Source organism: Lynx rufus, unplaced genomic scaffold (assembly GCF_022079265.1).
Source record: "Lynx rufus isolate CCGP_SWC_20201006 ecotype Redwood Valley unplaced genomic scaffold, mLynRuf1.p SCAF_24, whole genome shotgun sequence".
In the NCBI taxonomy this organism is placed as follows: domain Eukaryota; kingdom Metazoa; phylum Chordata; class Mammalia; order Carnivora; family Felidae; genus Lynx; species Lynx rufus.
The window spans coordinates 2,305,839-2,323,167 of NW_025814839.1; the positions used below are offsets into that span (position 1 = coordinate 2,305,839).

The following is a 17,329-nucleotide window of genomic DNA, read 5'->3' on the forward strand; positions in this document are numbered from 1 at the left end:
AGAAGAACAGTCCCATTACAACTTGAGATACCTGCTGAAGTGTTAGGCGAATGAGGCTTGGCTTTGGAACCCCACTTCTACTCCCCTGTGTCCCCCTCCCCGCTTTCCTGGTGTGACCCACACTTGCAGGGACCTCCACTCAATCCTGTTCCTTTCTCTCTGGTAACGCCTCTCCCCCGCCCCATCCACAGCTTGTCACACTAGATAAAAAGGTGACCAGAGTAACTCTTACTAAAGTGTTAGTGACTGTTAGAGATGTAGCATGCCTCTGAAGACTCTTAGAGTCCATCAGAAGGATAAAACTGTAAGACTGACAGCAAGCCCATGACAACAGAAAGAGAATTCATGACCAAGAAGACTTTGCCACTTGCCCCAGCCCCCTTTCCCCACTATCTACCACCCTGGCTCCCCTCCAATGACACCCAAAAGCAGAAAGATACTATTCACTACAATTAAGGAAGACTATGAGTGTTATTTATTTGGTGAGATTTTTCACTTCAGTGTTTCCCAAAGCTTGGGGCGTGTATATCAAGTTTTAGATGACACCTGAGTGTCGCACTAGATGCTACTGAACTGTGTGGGGAAAGGGCATCTCTTTAGTTCTCTTTGTTCTCCTGAGTAAGTCTGGGAGAGTCTCTTTAATGCCTCTCAGGTCCAAAAATCTCCCTTTTCACACTCATGTACACACACGAAGAGAGAGATGGCAGGCCTCAGGCTCAGAGCCTTCCGGAAGCAAAAATAATTGACTTCAATAACTTATACAAGGAAAACAAAAGGATATTTTTACACTACTTCCTCCTTCCTGCGACTGATGCTGGTTTTCCATGTGTGGTGATGAAATAAAATTTCCTTCTAAAATAAACTAATATTTATTGAAGTTTAAAAAAAAAGGAGAGGTTGATTTAAAATGTGAACATTATCAACCAGATGATACATGGAAAAGGCAAAAATGGAGAGGGTGGGTAAAAAACAAGTGTAGTTTGAGAAACACTGATCTTTTTTTCTAAAGGGCTACATGCTGCAGGGCTGTATACCTAAAACTCGCTGTTCCCCTGCTCCTTACCTCTGGGCTCTACATGCAGGCTAAGGCCCGGCAGGGCAGGGATCTGCCGTAAGAGACCACTGGGCAGAAAGTGAAAAGGTGGCAAATTATTTAGGAGTTTGCAGACACCCCCCCCCCAATCTGAAATACACAGTTCATGACAGTTCCTTAGTAGTGTCCAGAGGGAAAGAAGCAGGGAGGGGTTGGGCGGTTGTTACTTCCTGTTTCAGGGGAAAATAGGGGCAAGCATGGCACACAGAGATGAAAACGGCCATCCCAAAAAGGAATCAGACCTGTGGAAAATGGGTCCTGCAGGTGGCAAGTCGTGGTCTCAGCTCAGAGACAGGTGGGGGTAGGAAGGAGAATGAGAAAATAGCAGGGCTCCTGGCATAGGAGGCCCTCAGTGATGGGGAGCCCCAAGTGTCTTGATTCACTTAGCAACCCTGAGACACACTCCCCCAGGGGGCTGTGAAATAGCCCAGAGAGTGGACATCAGTTGCCCAGGGTCACAGAGCTGCTCAGGAATAGCACTGGGACTAGAACTCTGGAACCCTCACTCCCAGCCTGACTGTCTTCCTCCTCAGCACCAGCTGGGTAACAAAGCAGGTTTGAACCAAGGCCGTTACCACATGTTCTCCATCCTCCCTATCTCCCTGTGGGGGGGGGGGGGAACCAGTCACTCCTGTCACCAGAATCCATTCATCCTCATGGTGACAGTATCCCAATTTTCCTCTGGGGAACCACTCCCCTCCTGACACTCAGCTCCTAAGCTGTAGGGGCAGGCATGAGGCTCAAGCCTGGCCAATCACAGCCATGCATTCTCTGGCCACAGTGATTGGTGCAGAGACAGGCACATGATTCAGCAAGTGCCAATGGGACCCAGTGAGGCTCTTGGAAAAAAAGTGATGTGCCCTATTTTTCTGAGAATGCTAGAAACAAAGACTTGAGCCTGGAGCTCCCAGGTGCTTCTACATGGAGACTGAGAATGAAGACATCATACTAGAAGGCAGAGGTGAAGGGTGGAGAGAAAGTGGGTCCTGATAACATTGTCTAAGTACCTGGATTAAGCCTGACCTGAAGTCAGTCCCAACAGACCTGTTCCTTGATACGAGAAAATAAACTTCTTGTTGTGTTAAACCCATTTGAGTTAGTTTTTTGTAAGTAAGAGACTGACCATGGCGAGTGACGCTGCACCAGCAGACATGTTTTCCCTCCTCCCTGGATCTGAACAGTCACGGACAACCCCCCGCCCCCTCTGAGGAGGAAGGGAATACAGGCTGGGGCTGACAGCCCTCCCCTGCACCCATTCCAGATCTCCCTTTGGCTCCCCCTACGCCCCCCCCACAAAGCCAGGTCCCCTGTTACCTCGAGCCATTGCTGATGAGAATGCTCTCCCGGATTGTCAGGGTGCAGTAATACCACACCAGCAGGAAGTTAAAAACTTCGTCAGTCACCCTGGTGGAAAGAAAACAACCCCGGAGAGGAGAGCAGGCATGAGAACCGGGCACAGATCTCCCACCCGCGCTGCAACAGAACAAGCACACCAGGATGAGCGCTGCCTACCAGGAAACTCGTGCTGATCCTGGGCAAGGCAGAGGAAGCCTGGCCTCCACCTGGAGTGCCTGTCTCCCTCACCTTTCTACCGAAATCCAACCCACCTTTAGGGCTCTAGCTGGTTTCCTCTCCCTCCCTGAGCACTCAGCCTAGGGCACCCTCTCTCCCTTCTAAATTCTCACTGTCTGATGTGAAATTTTTGGTGGAATGGCAACAGGACTCTAAGTAGAAAACCTAATAGTTTATTAAAAAAATTTTTTTTACATTTATTTATTTATTTTTGAGAGACAGAGCACAAGCGGGGGATAGGCAGAGAGAGGAGGAGACACAGAATCTGAAGCAGGCTCCAGGCTCTGAGCCGTCAGCACAGAGCCCAACGCGGGGCTCGAACTCACAAACCGTGAGATTATGACCTGAGTCGAAGTCGGATGCTCAACTGACTGAGCCACCCAGGCGCCCCTCTAATATTTATTTTTAGACTGTCTACAGCCTCAAAATGTAAATTCCCTCTGTCCCCTTAAACCATCTTTAAACTTCGTTGCACTTACAAAACAGTTCTTACGGCCTGAATCTCGTCTGTAAGATGAACTTAAGAACTCCCCACCTCCTCTGTGGTACCAGAGCTAGGCGGAGCAAGTCTTCAAGGTGGACAGAACAGAGCAGCTGGAGCCGCTGCTGTGCCCTGGTCAGGGTGGAGAGCTTGCAGACATGCTGTGTGTGACCCTGTCAGAGACCTGCCCGGCCTCAGCTCTGCTGTCTGTAAAATGCAAAGGCCGACCCCCTACCCGAACATTCCTGGATGAAGGGTCCTGGGACAGAGCCGGCAACAGACAGCCCCTTGGAGGGCTCCCCTGCCCCTGATGCTAATGAAGGCTTTATCTTCCACCCCAAAGGGAAGCGCCTCGGTAGCTGCCAGTGCCCTCCACATCCATTCAGCGTGGGAACAGAAGTGACTGTACGGGGCGCCATCCATCTGCACATGGGAGGGAGAACACTTCCAATCTCCTCCATTCCTGTCTCTGACAACTATGGGGACAACTATGATAACCCCAGGAGGGAAATGGAAGAGTGTGACTCCAACAATAAGTAGAAGTTGGAAGGTGTCTTTCAAGCTATGTGACCCTGTTTTGTGGTCACAGATGACAGACTTTCCACCCCAAGCCCTCCTGAACCATCGTCTGCAGAGGCAGTCTCAGGAGGGCCAGGAGCACACTCTGGAAACTCAGGGCCTGAGTTCAAATCTCAGCTCTGCCTCTTTCCCGCTGTGGGACCAGAGGCACATTGGTAATCCCCCCCACCGTGCCATCACTGCCCCCCCTGGAGGGGGGAGAGTACCAGCAGCTCCCGTGTAGGCCGCTATGAGCATCGGCTGAGTTTCACACATGCAGGGTGTAGAACAGTGCCTGAGGCATAGGAAGGGCTACATACGTTCCCGGTTATAATTTTGGAAGTATCACAGAGTACCCAAAGGCTGAGAAATGAGTCTCAGATGCTTAACTCCGAGGAAATCAAAGGCTTACTCGAACAGGGTGTTGGGGTGGGGTCGGCCTCCCCAGTGCAGAGTCACTTAGATACTGACTTCTGAGCTCGCCTCCAAACAAGAGGCAGGCCCAGGAGTGAGTCCGGGTTACCAGGATATTTTTCATTGGTCCTTTCCTATATCTTGTCAGTAAAGAGAAGAATGGAGTAAAGTTTTATGGCCCCACCACGTTAGGGACATGCTTGAGATGCTGGCCTCGGCCTGCTCTGACAAAATGTATGAGCTTCCTGTTGCTGCTGTAACAAATGACCACAAACCTAGTGGCTTAAAGCAACATACATTTCCTTATAGTTCTGGAGGTCAGAAGTCTGCAATGGGTCAGCAGGGCTGGGCTCCTTCTGGAGGCTGTAGGGGAGGATCCATTTCCTTACCTTTTCCAGCTTCTTGAGGCACCTGCATTCCTTGTTTTGTGGCACTGCATCACTGACCTCCGCTTCTGATTCGGACCCTCCTATCTCCCTCTTCTAAGGACTCTTGTACTTACATTGGGGCCACTGAATAATCCAGGATAATCTCTTCTCAAGATCCTTAGCTTAACCTATCTGCAAAGACGTTTTGCCATGTAAGGTAATATATTTGCAGATTCTGAGGATTAAAACGTGCACACCTTCAGGATGCCACACCAGGCCAGCACTAATTACTGGGAACTTGCAATGGGGCAGGCACTTGACACGGATGACCTGTCTGTGTCTTCGAACAGCCCTATGGGACTGCTTCTTGTGCAGGTGCATTTACTGCGTCTGTGCCCGTCTATAGAACTCCCAACAGCCAGAACCTGCAACTCCTGGCATGCCTGGGCTCAGAGCTCACTCTACCGATGCGAGAGGCAGATCAGGAGGGAAGGGGACTTATCACCCTCTGGAAGCAGTCCTCAACTCCCCTGACCAACAGCAGCAGGAAGAACAATACCCTTGCTCCTTCGCCCCTCAAGTGGGATAACTGAGGCATGTTCCATGCTGTCCCCAGTTCTCCAGCAGCACTGGAGTCCAGATGCCCACAGGTAGCCCCTCCTGTCTCACTTCCCATTCCCCTACCAATGTTTCCTGGGATCACCTCCCAAATAAACTGCTGGCACTCAAATGCTTGAGTGCTTGGGTTACTTCTGGGGGACCACAAACTAAAATGGTACAACTTCCCATTTTATAGATGAGGAAACTGAGATTGAGAGAGAGGAAATGAACTGCCCAGGAGTGAAATCCAAACCCAAGCCCAACCAACCCAAGCTTAATCCCAACCACCTCTTTCCTACCAGCTTCAAAACCCAATCCTGATAGAGGACAATTCTAACTAGACACAGCCTCTTGGCCTGAAGGCGGAAGAAGGAGACATCACACTCTCCAGCAGCCTCACCAAAGCCTCCCAAAGGCCCGGCAACATGGGCAGATGTCCTCTGGTCATGGGGAAGACAAGGAAGCACACACAGAAAGATCAAGGGCTCTACTCAAGGTCACACGATCTGTGAGTGGCAGAGCTGGACCTAGAACCCATGGTTCTGAGGGACGTTAGCCATGCCCAGCTCCAGACTTAGAGGCACCACGGAAGGGCCTTTGGGTGGGGCACCCAGCAAGGGAACCACCTCAAGGGGGCAAGAGTAAGGAAAGAAAATCCTGCTCTTTGGGCACTGGATATTAAGCTGTGATCTCCTCCAGCACAAAAGATGGCAGCCATCACAACTGCTCACGCTTAGGCAGCACTTATGTGCCAGGCACTAAACACTGCAGATATAACCTATCCAGTCCTCTCAACCATTCTACCATGTAGCTCTCACTATCTTCATTTTCTGTGTGGCGAGAGGTTAGGTCATTTGCCCAAGGTTAAACAGCAGGGCAAGCTTCCCTGAGGGCAAAAGAAGAGAGATAAGCTGCCTGCCCAGCCCCCCTCCCTGGTCCTATTTGTAACCCAAAGAAGGTATACTAGGTTGAATAGAGTTCCCTCAAAGTTCACATCCACCCAGGACCTCAGAATATGACCTTATTTGGAAATAGGGGTCTTTGCAAATGTAATTAATTAAGATAAGGTCGGTCATACTGGGTTAGGGTGGACCCTGACTGCAGAGACGGGCGTCCTCATAAGAAGGCCATAAGAGAAACACAGGGACATACAGGGAAGGAGGCTACAGGACAAGGTTGAGGCACATGAAGCTGAGAATGGAAGGGAACAGCTTTCTTTAAGTCAGGAACGCCAAGGAAGCAGGCACCACCAGAAACTGGAAGAGTCAAGGCAGGATTCTCCCCTAGAGCCTTCAGAGTGAGCATGGTTCTGCCCACACCTTGATTTCAGACTTTTGGCCTCTAGAACTGTGAGAAAATAGATTTCTGTTGTTCTAAGCTATCCTGTTCGAGGCACTGTTACTACAGCCCCAGGAAATGCACACAGAAAGGGATGGGGAGAAGACTGAATTTTAGAACTTGACAACATACGACTGGTGTGCCCTTTTGAGGGCCCTAGATGTCCCAGTGCAAGGGAATCTGGTTGCACATCAAGTACTTGTATCCTTTCCAGAATGGCATGTGAGCAGGCAGTACTGATGTGTGCAGCCTCTACCCTCCGGGGAACCTGGCCAGCCCCGAGGCGGCAGGCAGGCACGGGCCCAGGACCTCAAAGAGCCTTTGTTTGGACATTCAAGTGGCCAGACCAGCAACCGGACTCCCAGCCAAGCGCTTGCCAGGAAAAGGAAATAAACCCCTGACACGGGGCGAAATGCCCAAGTGTGCTTGGCTACCTCCCCTCGGGGCAGAAAAGCCAGGGCAGGGGAGGGGGGAATGAAACCCCATAAGGCAGTGCAGCCTGAGCCGCCAGGCCGCAGCCTCTCAGAGCAGCATGGCTTCCACCTGCTCCAAAAGCAGCGGCTGACACTCTCACCGGCATCGCTGGTGCCAGGCACTGGGCAGAGCCCTCCACACGCAGCTCGCACAGCCTGGTGTCCCCCCCCTCCCTAATTTTACAGATGGGGAGACTGAGGCTCCCAGAGGGAATGTGCTCACGGTAACGGCCAGTTAGTCCCAAAGCCAGGATTCAAACCCAGGCAGTCTGTGATATTTTCCTTTTTCTTTCCTTTCTTCCCTTCTTTCCTGTTTTCTCTTTCTGTTCATAATTGATATATAATTCACATACCATAAAATTCACCCTTCCGAAGTACACAGTTCATTAGGTTTTAGTATATTCAGAGGGTTGTACATTCATGACTTCCATCTAATTCTGGAACCTTCTCATCACTCCAAAAGAAACCCTATACCCATCAACAGTACCCTCCCCCATTTCCCCTCCGCCCTGCTCCTGACCACTGATCTGCTTTCTGCCTCTCTAGATGTGCCTGTTCTAGACATTTCATATAAACGGAATCATACAATCAATATGTGGCCTTTTCTAACTTCACTGAGCATAACGTTTTCAAGGATCATCCATGTCGAAGCACGTGTCAGTACTTCATTCCTATTTATGGCCAAATAACATTCTACAATGTCAGTGTGCCACTGGGCTCTTTCCTATCTACTAGTTATAAGGCCTCTTCCAGTAGCTGTTCAGTAGATATTTGTTGAATGGATGTAGGGTGGACATGGCTGCCATTTCCCATGAGAAACAGCTCTTCTCTACCTACAATCTACCAAACGTTGCAGATGCAGGAGAGATGCCCCACCAACTCCATGCCTACACACACCACCACCTTCCCGTTACCTGTAGTGAAGGACAAATCGACACGCCACAGCACCTAGGAGCAGGATGATGGTCAGGTAGAGCTTGAACTTCTCGTACTCATCCTTGTAAGCAAATCTGCATTGATAGACACCCCCAGAAAAGGTCACACAACTATTACTATAGTTATAGTAATATAACTGTATCCCATCTGGGGGCAGAATCCTCAGCCCCATCAGATCCTTCACCTACCACTACCCACAGCCCACAAGGACCTTCTGATCCCACCAAAGGAAAGCTCTGGTCTTGAATTAATAGTGATGATCAATTACAGAAAGGGGGCCAATGCGCAAAGCTCCCATGTTGCTAGACTCTCAAGTAGGTCTCTGGGCCTGTGATAGGGATGGGCAGGGGGTGGACACAGGTTCCTTCCCAACCAGCTACCGCAAGAGAAACACCACGGCTGCACTGCCCCTGGGACTGACTGATTTCAGGTGACAGTACTGCCTGCTTCCCAGGAGAACTGTGTGTGATAAGGAGTGGAATGGGGCAGGGGCCATTTCTCATGGGGAAGTGGCACTTCTGTTCACCCAGTGTATTGACTGTGTGAAAAGAGGGAAAGAACCTTCCCAGGATGGTCCCCCAACGAGGAAGAGAGTGTCAGAAAGACCAAGAGCCAGAGCCCCAACTATTAATATTTCTTAATTTACGCAAAAATATTAATATTAATATCCCCCAACTATTAATATTTCTTTATTTACGCAAAAATTCTAGCTTCGTTCATTTCTCCTGAGTTGAAAGAACAAAATGCCTGGCTTCCCTAATGCCAGCTGGGAATCTGAGATACTTACTTAGCCTGGTTGCTGAGAAGGGTCACATTCACATTGCCAAGGACCAGGTTTAAGTAGAGCCTGGAAGGAAAATACCTGTGAGGGCCACCGTGTTCCTTAACAGCCCTGGGAGGGGGCCCCAACCAAAACCATTCAAACTCAATAAGCACACATGGAGCACTGGTGGTAGAAAACAGGGTGCTAAGCTCATTGGTAAAATTTTCACGTGGAATGGGAATGATGATCACCTAAAGAATGTGAAAACTGTGACACACAACAGTCATGACAAACTCATTGTCCCCCCATTTTAGCTGGCTGACAGACCACATTTCCCAGGCTCCCTTGCAGCCAATGTGAGCATATGACTAAGTTCCAGCCAATATGGTGAAGGCATGTATACAATCTCTAGGTCAATTTAAAAAGGGCTCTTTTTAAAACTGAGGTATAACCTTCAGTATATTTATGCCTGGCTTCTTTCCCTCCATATTATGTCTGTGAGATTCATCCATGTTGTCTATACATAGTATTCCAGTGACTGGAGATACCACAACTTATTTATTCATTCTGCTACTGACGAACACTCAGGTTGTTTTCAGTTTTTGGCTAATAGAAATACAGCTGCTCTGAACATTCTTTTTTTTTTTTTTTTAATTGAGATGTAATTCACATACCATAACATCACCCTTTTTTTGTTAAGGTTTTATGTATTTAAGTGATCTCTACCCCCTCCACGTGGGGCTCAAACTCACAACCCTGAGATCATAAGTCACAAGGTCTTCTGACTTAGCCAGGCAGGCACCCCCATTACATCACCCTTTTACAGTTTTTTTTTTTAAGTAATCTTTACACTTCACGTGGGGCTCGAACTCACAACCCCAGGATCAAGAGTCATATGCTCCTCTGACTGAGCCAGTCAGGCACCCCAATAACATCCCCCTTTTAAAGTACACAATTTAATGATTTACAGTATATTCCCAACATTGTACGACCATCACTATTACCTAATTCTAGAACATGTTCATCATCCCCAAAGAAAGCCCGGACCCATCAGCAGTCACTCCCTTTCCTCCCTCCCCTGCCAGCATGTGGCAACCACTAACCTACTTTACATCTATGGATTTGCCTGTTCTGGACATTTCATATAAAAAGACTCGTGTGGGGGCGCCTGGGTGGCTCAGTTGGTTAAGCGTTCAACTTCAGCTCAGGTCATGATCTCACCGTTCATGAGTCCGAGCCCCACGTCGGGCTCTGTGCTCACAGCTCAGAGCCTGGAGCCTGCTTCAGATTCTGTGTCTCTCTCTCTCTCTCTCTCTCTCTCTCTCTCTGCCCCTCCCCTGATCGTGCTCTGTATCTCTGTCTCTCTCAAAAATAAATAAACACTAAAAAAAAAAAAGATTTCTAAAAAGACTTGTGTAATATGTAGCCTTTGTGTCTGGCGTCTTTGTTGTCAACACTCTTATACGTGTCTTTTGGAGGACAGAAGTGCTCACTTCCATTGGCTATGCAGACAGGAGCGGAATTTCTGGGTTACTGAATATCTATGTTTTTGGCTCCACTGGGAAATGGCAAATATTGTTTGTTTTGTTTTGTTTTTTGTATAAAGTTATCTGCTTGCCCTCTACTCCCTGACTCTTCCCCACTTCCTGAGGATGTGATGGTGCGAGCCAGCTCTGCTCATGCAGATGAGGACAACTCTCTGAAGGGTGGTGAAGCAGTGAGTTGGTGCTGGAAAGACCCTGAGTCCCTAGATGACCCCATGAGCCCACCACTCTTGGCCCACTCACCTCTGGACTGTTATGTTTGAGACAGAAACCTCCAGTTGTTTGAGCTCTTGTATCATTGGGCTTTTGTTACAAAATAGCCTGCACTCTAATGCACCAATAAAAGTGTAAATAAAAGGTTATGTATGAAATCTCATAAGGGTTAATTCCGCAGAGGGAGAGGGGGTTTTAGAAAGGCTTCACTGAGGTGATTAACATCTGAACTGGGCTTTGAAGGATGAGTAGAAGGCTGAGAGGAGAAAAGAGAAAAGAGGAGTCTTCTTTCTAGCTATGAGTAAGTGCTAGGGGGCATTTCCAGTCTGGTGTAACTGAAGCAGAGATGTGAAAAGAACATCTGTTGTTTTTTGCCTAGCAATATAGTCCCTACTTCCTGAAAGAGAGTCTCTTTTCCTCCCAGACCCTAAGGTAAGGCACATGAGCCAGGCTTAGCCGATCAAAGCAGTGCATCCCTGATTGGGTCAATAATGGTCATGGGACACACTGGTCACAGGCCAATAAGACTCGGTCCTGGGATTTTTCCCAGAACTACTAAGAAACAAAGATGCTTTCTTTACTGGGATTGCTAAGCAGGCAGAATGCAAACCCAGAGCAACCCCGGCCAGCTAAACACACTGGCAGAGAGAGTAAAATGAAAGCTCACTGAGAGAGAGAGAGAGAGAGAGAGAGAGAGAGCCTAACAGTATCATTTGAGCAGCAGGATCTGGCCAGACCCACAGCAACATCTGGACCTTTTAGTTACATGAGCCAATAAATCCCCTATTTTTCTTAAGCACTTTGAGTTGGGTTTTCGGACATTTGTAATCCAAAGATTGCCAACTGGTGTAAAATGCACGGAGGACTGAGGAGACTGGAGCTTGGAAAGACGATCTGAGCCACATTGTAAAAGAGGGTCATGCTGTTTCATTCTATGGAAAATTATCACCATCCAACTTAGGGAGATTTTCACCAAATTTGGCACCAAAAAAAGAAAAAAAAAAAAAAAAAGCCAAGAAGAATGACTTCAAATGTGAAAGGGCTAGTAGTCTCCTCACAGGGGCTCTGACTTTGTGTTAGGCCAAACCAGGAAAAAGGGCAGAGGGAAGTGATGGGAGCACACTTGGGAGCCCGCATCAGGTTTTGATACAACGCTGTTCGATCTCGCTCGCTCTGGAACAGGTGGGAGTGATGTCACTTGAGGGAGGAGATGGGACTTCTCCGAAGGAGGAAGACAGAAAGAACACAAGCTCTGGAGTCAGGGTATTCACATCCAAACCTGGGCTGCGCCACCTGAGCAAAACACCCACTATGTCTCTGAACCTTGTAGAATTCAGATATCTGGGTCCGACTCACCAAGCTGTAGACAATTCAAGAGCCCCCAGCACAATGCCAGGCATACAGCAGGCACTCAATAAATGTTTGTTCTCAAAGGAAAAAAGAGAGAGAGAGAGAGAGAGAGAGAAACCAAGAAACAGACTCTTAACTACAGAGAAAAAAAACTAATGGTTACCAGAGGGGGGGTGGGGAATAGGTAAGGGGATTAAGGGCGCACTTGTGGTGATGAGCACTGGGTGATGTATGGAATTAAATCACTATACCGTATACCTGAAACGAATACAATGCTGTCTGTTAACTATACTGAAATTTAAAATAAAAATAAATAAATGTTTGTTTTTTGGGAGAAAACTTTCCTCTGGACCTTGGGTGGCCCCAGGCATGCGGCCAGTGCTAGAAACGAGATCTTACATCTAGTTCCTTGCCAAAGCCCTCCCAGGAAGTTCACTCTGAGATCCCTGCCCGTTCCATGGAGGAACACATAAGGAAGCTTCCTTTTCTTTGTTGCCCTGCAGGGGTGGGATATGTTTCCAGTTCCTACCCATTCTTCTTGGGCAGGTAGGCCTCCATGTCGAAGAAGACATTCTGCCGCTCCTTGATGTTGGCACTCATCTGCTGGATGAGCTCTGCCTCCTCCCGACTCGCATGGTGCTTGTACCTGTTTGGTCAGAAGTGTGGGCATAGGAGAAGCAGCCGTGTTACTCAGACTGGAGGAAGAATCCGGGAGCTCTGGGCACTACCCTCCCATCTTTCTATCTCAATGCTTCTTGTAACCTCAATTCTCCCTCTGCACCCTGTGGGTTTGACACTGGGTCCCTGCTAGTCTTGTGACCTTGGGAAAGTTCTTTAACCTCCCTGCCTTATTTTCCATACCTGAAAATCAGGAGTAGCATCAGGCCTACCTCATGGACAATACTGTTGTGAGGATTAAGTGAGCACAAGCAAAGCAACACATTTAGAATGGCCCTTGATACTCAAGCATGAGCTCGATGGACCTCTACAGGCAATACCATGCTTCTTACTATTCTAGAAGAATAGCCTGATTATGAGAAGGGCAGACAGGAAAGTGCTTTAAATGTAAAAGCAGCTAAATGATCATTGTCTGTTATATTCTTTGGTGATATTTAACTCATAAAGCTAGAAAAACAAGTCAGTGGACACACTCTCAGAATAGTAGGCACCCTCATGGCTCAACCTTCTAACCCAATGGTTCTCATGGGTCCCATGGGTTCTCTAACCCAATGGAAACACTTGGCAATGTCTAGGAATATTTTGTTTGTCAAACAGGGAGAGAGGCCAGGGATGCTGCTAAACATCCCTTAATGCACAGGACAGACCCTGCAGCAGAACTGTCAACAGTGCCAAGGTTGAAAAATCCTAGCCTGATGAAGACTATTGAATCTTACCATCAGTAAGATGTGTTTTTCCAAGAGTGGTGATATCATTACATGGAACCATCCATACTCTACTCCATGACTAATGGGCCTCCATTTCCAAAATGGTCGGCCAAGGCTAGAGATATAACCAGCAACCTTTGCAAAAACTGTCCACAAGGGAAGGGAAAAATGGACCAGGAGTTACACACTATGATATGGAGTCCCAGCTAAGTATACTGGGATAAGCCACTCAGAGCCTCGGTCTCCCTGCCTGCCTGGGGATCACAGCATTCACTGGGCTCCTTCACCTATGAGGGATGAGAGCAATTTCCGAACCATGAGGACGTGAGGATCAATCGGAAAGTGGACATATGATCCTGGCCTCAAGAACTGAACTAAATCATGAGCTTAAGTATGTCCCCCCGGGGATACCAGATTTCCCACCACCTACACGAGAGACCTATAACAACTTTCCTCTAGGGAACTCTCTCTCATCCTCTTTCCCCTTCCATATAGTTCAAGTAAGGCTGTCCCATTCCCCAGGTCCATAAACTAAGCCTATGACCTAGTCTTGCCTAACCAGAGTCTCAGTGATTAGTTCACAAATGGGCACGTGACCAATTCCAGCTAATGAGGATCACATCCAGAACTCTTGCTGGAAAAGCAAGTTATTCTGCTGGGGTAACCAAACCAATAGGAAGTATGGCTGGAAGACACAAGTCTGGCACTGCTGGTGGCCATCTCGGTGACCATAACGGGACAGTCGGCCTGAGAGTGAAGCCAATCTAGAGGAAGGCAGAATTCAGAGGGGGGAAAAATCCTAAAAACATCTTTTGACCCATGGATCCAGTGATGTCTGAAATTACTCCTGGAATTTTTCCACTAAAATTTCCATTCTCTGCTCAAGACAGCTGAGTTGGGTTTTTAGCCCTTAAAACCAGGGGCACTGCAGCCTCACCTACCTCTGGAGTGTGTGCTTCAAGTCCTTTAGTCGCGTCTTCTGCTTGTTGATAGAGCCACTACATAAAGTCTGAAGTGAAGTCAGCTCCTCCAGCTTCTGCCTGTAGATCCTGTGGGTTTCCTGAGGGATAGAGACCCCAAGCAGGGTGTATGGGAGAACAGGAATGGGACGTTTTTCATAGTTTGTATCATAGGACATGACTACGGAAGTCAGTTTGGCAGCTGAGATGATACAACTACCACTATCAGAGATGTGGATTACAAAACTGGGGCTGGTATTAGGAAAGGCAGCATGGCACAGCACTTGTGTAAGGAACCAATGTTTGTTTGTTTGTTTGTTTTTTCCCTAGACAGGTTCTATCCTTCCTAATGGTAAAGGCAACCAAATAATGCCTTTGAGAGGCCACCTCTTGTCAATTCTTGGTCCAGTTGGTTTGACTAGAGCTAAGAGTCTCCATGCCAGGAGCAGTCATGTGACCTAGGTCTGGCCAATCAGTATCCTCCAATCCCCTGGCCACTGACTGGCTCAGAGGCAGACACGTGGCTTATTTGGGCCAATGAGGTCAGTCTGGGGACTGTGGCTCTAAGTATTGGTTTAGAAATGCCCTCCTTCTGGGTTTGCTAATCTGGTAGAAAGTACACCTGGGGCTGCAGAGCAAATGAAGCCAAACACAAATATAATTGCAACAGGGTACAAGACAGCATTCTCACAGCATCATTTCAGCCCTTAGATTTAACCAGGTCTGAATGTAATGCTCTTCATTATATGAATTAATAAATTCCTTTTCACTTAGGCCAATCTGAGTTGGGTTTCTGATCCTAGCAATGAAGAGAGTTCTTGCTAAGTCAACTAAAAGGACATACCTCTTCCCGTAAAGCTAGCCCTCCCTACCCCAGGAACAGTCACTCCAATAAAGCCAGTATCTGGAAATAAACATTCAGGGCCATAAGGCCAGGGGAAATACAAGAGACTTCCCCGTGCAGGGAGAATGAACACAGTAACTTCTCCATCACTCTGCCACAGGGCACCTCCCCCAACATTACACCCCAACATATGCAGAGAAACAACTTTTTCCCTCTAGAGTTCTGATAATCTAAGACAAACACCAACAATTTGGAGGAAACTATTAGGGACAGGGACCATGACACTAAAAAAACAATAACCCGATGAACATATTTAAAGCATCTGTTTTCTTGGGTGGTGGTGAAATGTATTTAGCAGAGGGAGAGAAAAAGGGGACAGTTAAAGGATGAGGCCAGAGCCCAAACTCTCACATCTGCCAAGTGGGGTCTCTAGACATGACAGTTAAGCCAGAAAATAAGGAAGAAGTGAAGGCAGTGAAGTGAACAAATAACAGTAAGGAACAGCTTCAAAGAACACTATGAGCAAGTCTCCCTTGGCCCTGAGATGAGAGGGTTTGTTCCCCCGAATTTACACAGTATCCTCAACCTCTCCTTCCTGGGCCCCCCAGGGAGGAAAATCATGCTGTTTATTTAACTTTTTATTTTATTTTAAACATTTTCTTGTTTTTAATTTATTTTTTTGAGAGAGAGAGAGCACTCAAGCAGGAGAAGGGCAAAGAAAGAGAGGATTCCAAGCAGGCTCCACACTGACAGTACAGAACCCGACATGGGGCCCGAATCCACAAACTATGAGATCATGACCTGAGCTGAAACCAAGAGTCGGGCACTCAACGACTGAGTCACCCAGGTGCCCCTAACTTTTTACTTTAAAATAATTCCAAACTTGCTAAAGAACTGTAAGAAGAATAAAAAGAACTCCCCTGTACCCTTCACCCAGATTTACGGTTAGCATTATGCCATACGTATTTGCTTTATCGTGTGTGTGTGCGTTCTTCTTCTATTTCAGGCATCAGTGAACTACAACCCACAGGCCGAATCCAGCCACCAGATTTTGTATGGGCAGTAAGCTAGAATGATTTTTGCCTGGCTGAAAAAACTCAAAAGAAGAATGCTTCATGACACGTGAAAAGTATATGAAATTGAAATTTCACTATCCATAAATAAACTTTATTGGAGCACAGCCACACCCGTTCATTTACATATTGTCGTGGCTACTCTGGCGCTACATCAGCAGAGCGAGTTGTTGTGACACAGACCATATGGCCCGCCACAGCCTAGAATCCTCATTACCTAGCCTTTCTGCCAAAAAAGTTTGCCTACTCCTTTCTAAACCGTTTGGGAGTTGACTGTAGACAACATGCTTCTTTACTATTAAATACTTCAGTGCATATTTCCTAAGAACACGACATTCTCTTACACATTCACAGTACAATGATCAAATCATTGTATCTCATTAGACTCCTTCAGTCTACAACAGCTCCTCAACTTTCCTTTGTCTTTCATGACATGGACATTTTAAAAGGGTTCAGTCCAGTTGTTTTGAAGAATGTCCCCCCATCTGAGCTTGTCAGGTATTTCCTCATGAATGGATTTTGGTTATGCATTTGGGACAGAAATGCCATTAGAGTGACTCTGTGTCCTCAGTGTCTCCTATCAGGAGGGACACAGTGTCTGTGATGTTAACTTTGATTGCCTGGGAAAGTCTCTGTCCACTGCTTTCCCCACTTACAGTGACCAGCTTCCTATCTGTAATGAACAAGTAATCTGTACAGAAGGAGGCTGTAATTTATTCACTTTTGAATTCCTCAGTGCCCAAACAGCCCTCTATGTTCAACTAATCTGCTAGTAACAAAGGAAACCCTCTAGAACTGGACAGGAAGGATGGGGGCAGAAATACCCCAAATAGAGTACACAGACTTTGAGAATGTGGGGCCTCTGAACCAAAAGTCCCCTGAAACACCAGCTGAGTCTCCTGGGAGATTAAGGGCCATGCTACCTCCTGGCTCTCTTTGGTGCTGGGTCCCACTATGGAAAGATAAGACCAAGACTGCAACATCAGCAGCCAGATGCTCACCAGGCCCTCCTGGGCTTAAATTAATATTTAATTTCAAAGTAAAACATGAAGACATTATCCTTGTTAAAAATTAAAACACTACAGCTACAGCTACAGTCAGCTATGAATATCCCCCATCCTGTCTTCTCCCCCTTCTCCAGAGGTAACTACTGTTACTAGTTTCTTCTAGACCTTTTTCTATGTATTCTTTCAGACTGCAGTCTATTTATCTATGTATTTCTGTATTCTACATAGGCCTATTTCTATACATATGCACACAAATATATATACATATTTATGAAAAATACACGCTGTTGCAAAAATTAATTGTTCCTAATACTCATTCTCCTTTACTTCCTTTAGTAACAGGACCACACTGAGTTGT

The 17,329-nt window shown here is 47.2% G+C and overlaps 1 protein-coding gene across 2 annotated transcripts in view; it reads right to left on the reverse strand.

Annotated features, from left to right (window-relative positions):
• Window positions 1–17,329, reverse strand: part of TMEM120B (transmembrane protein 120B) — a 41,351-nt gene that overhangs the window by 10,057 nt on the left and 13,965 nt on the right. For both annotated transcript variants that reach the window (XM_047088031.1, XM_047088030.1), the window contains exons 2-6: window positions 14,030–14,148; window positions 12,233–12,349; window positions 8,621–8,680; window positions 7,812–7,907; window positions 2,408–2,497 (exon numbers count right to left, since the gene is read on the reverse strand). In XM_047088031.1, coding sequence (XP_046943987.1) covers window positions 2,408–2,497; window positions 7,812–7,907; window positions 8,621–8,680; window positions 12,233–12,349; window positions 14,030–14,148 — 482 coding nt within the window. The remainder of the gene's footprint in view (window positions 1–2,407; window positions 2,498–7,811; window positions 7,908–8,620; window positions 8,681–12,232; window positions 12,350–14,029; window positions 14,149–17,329) is intronic.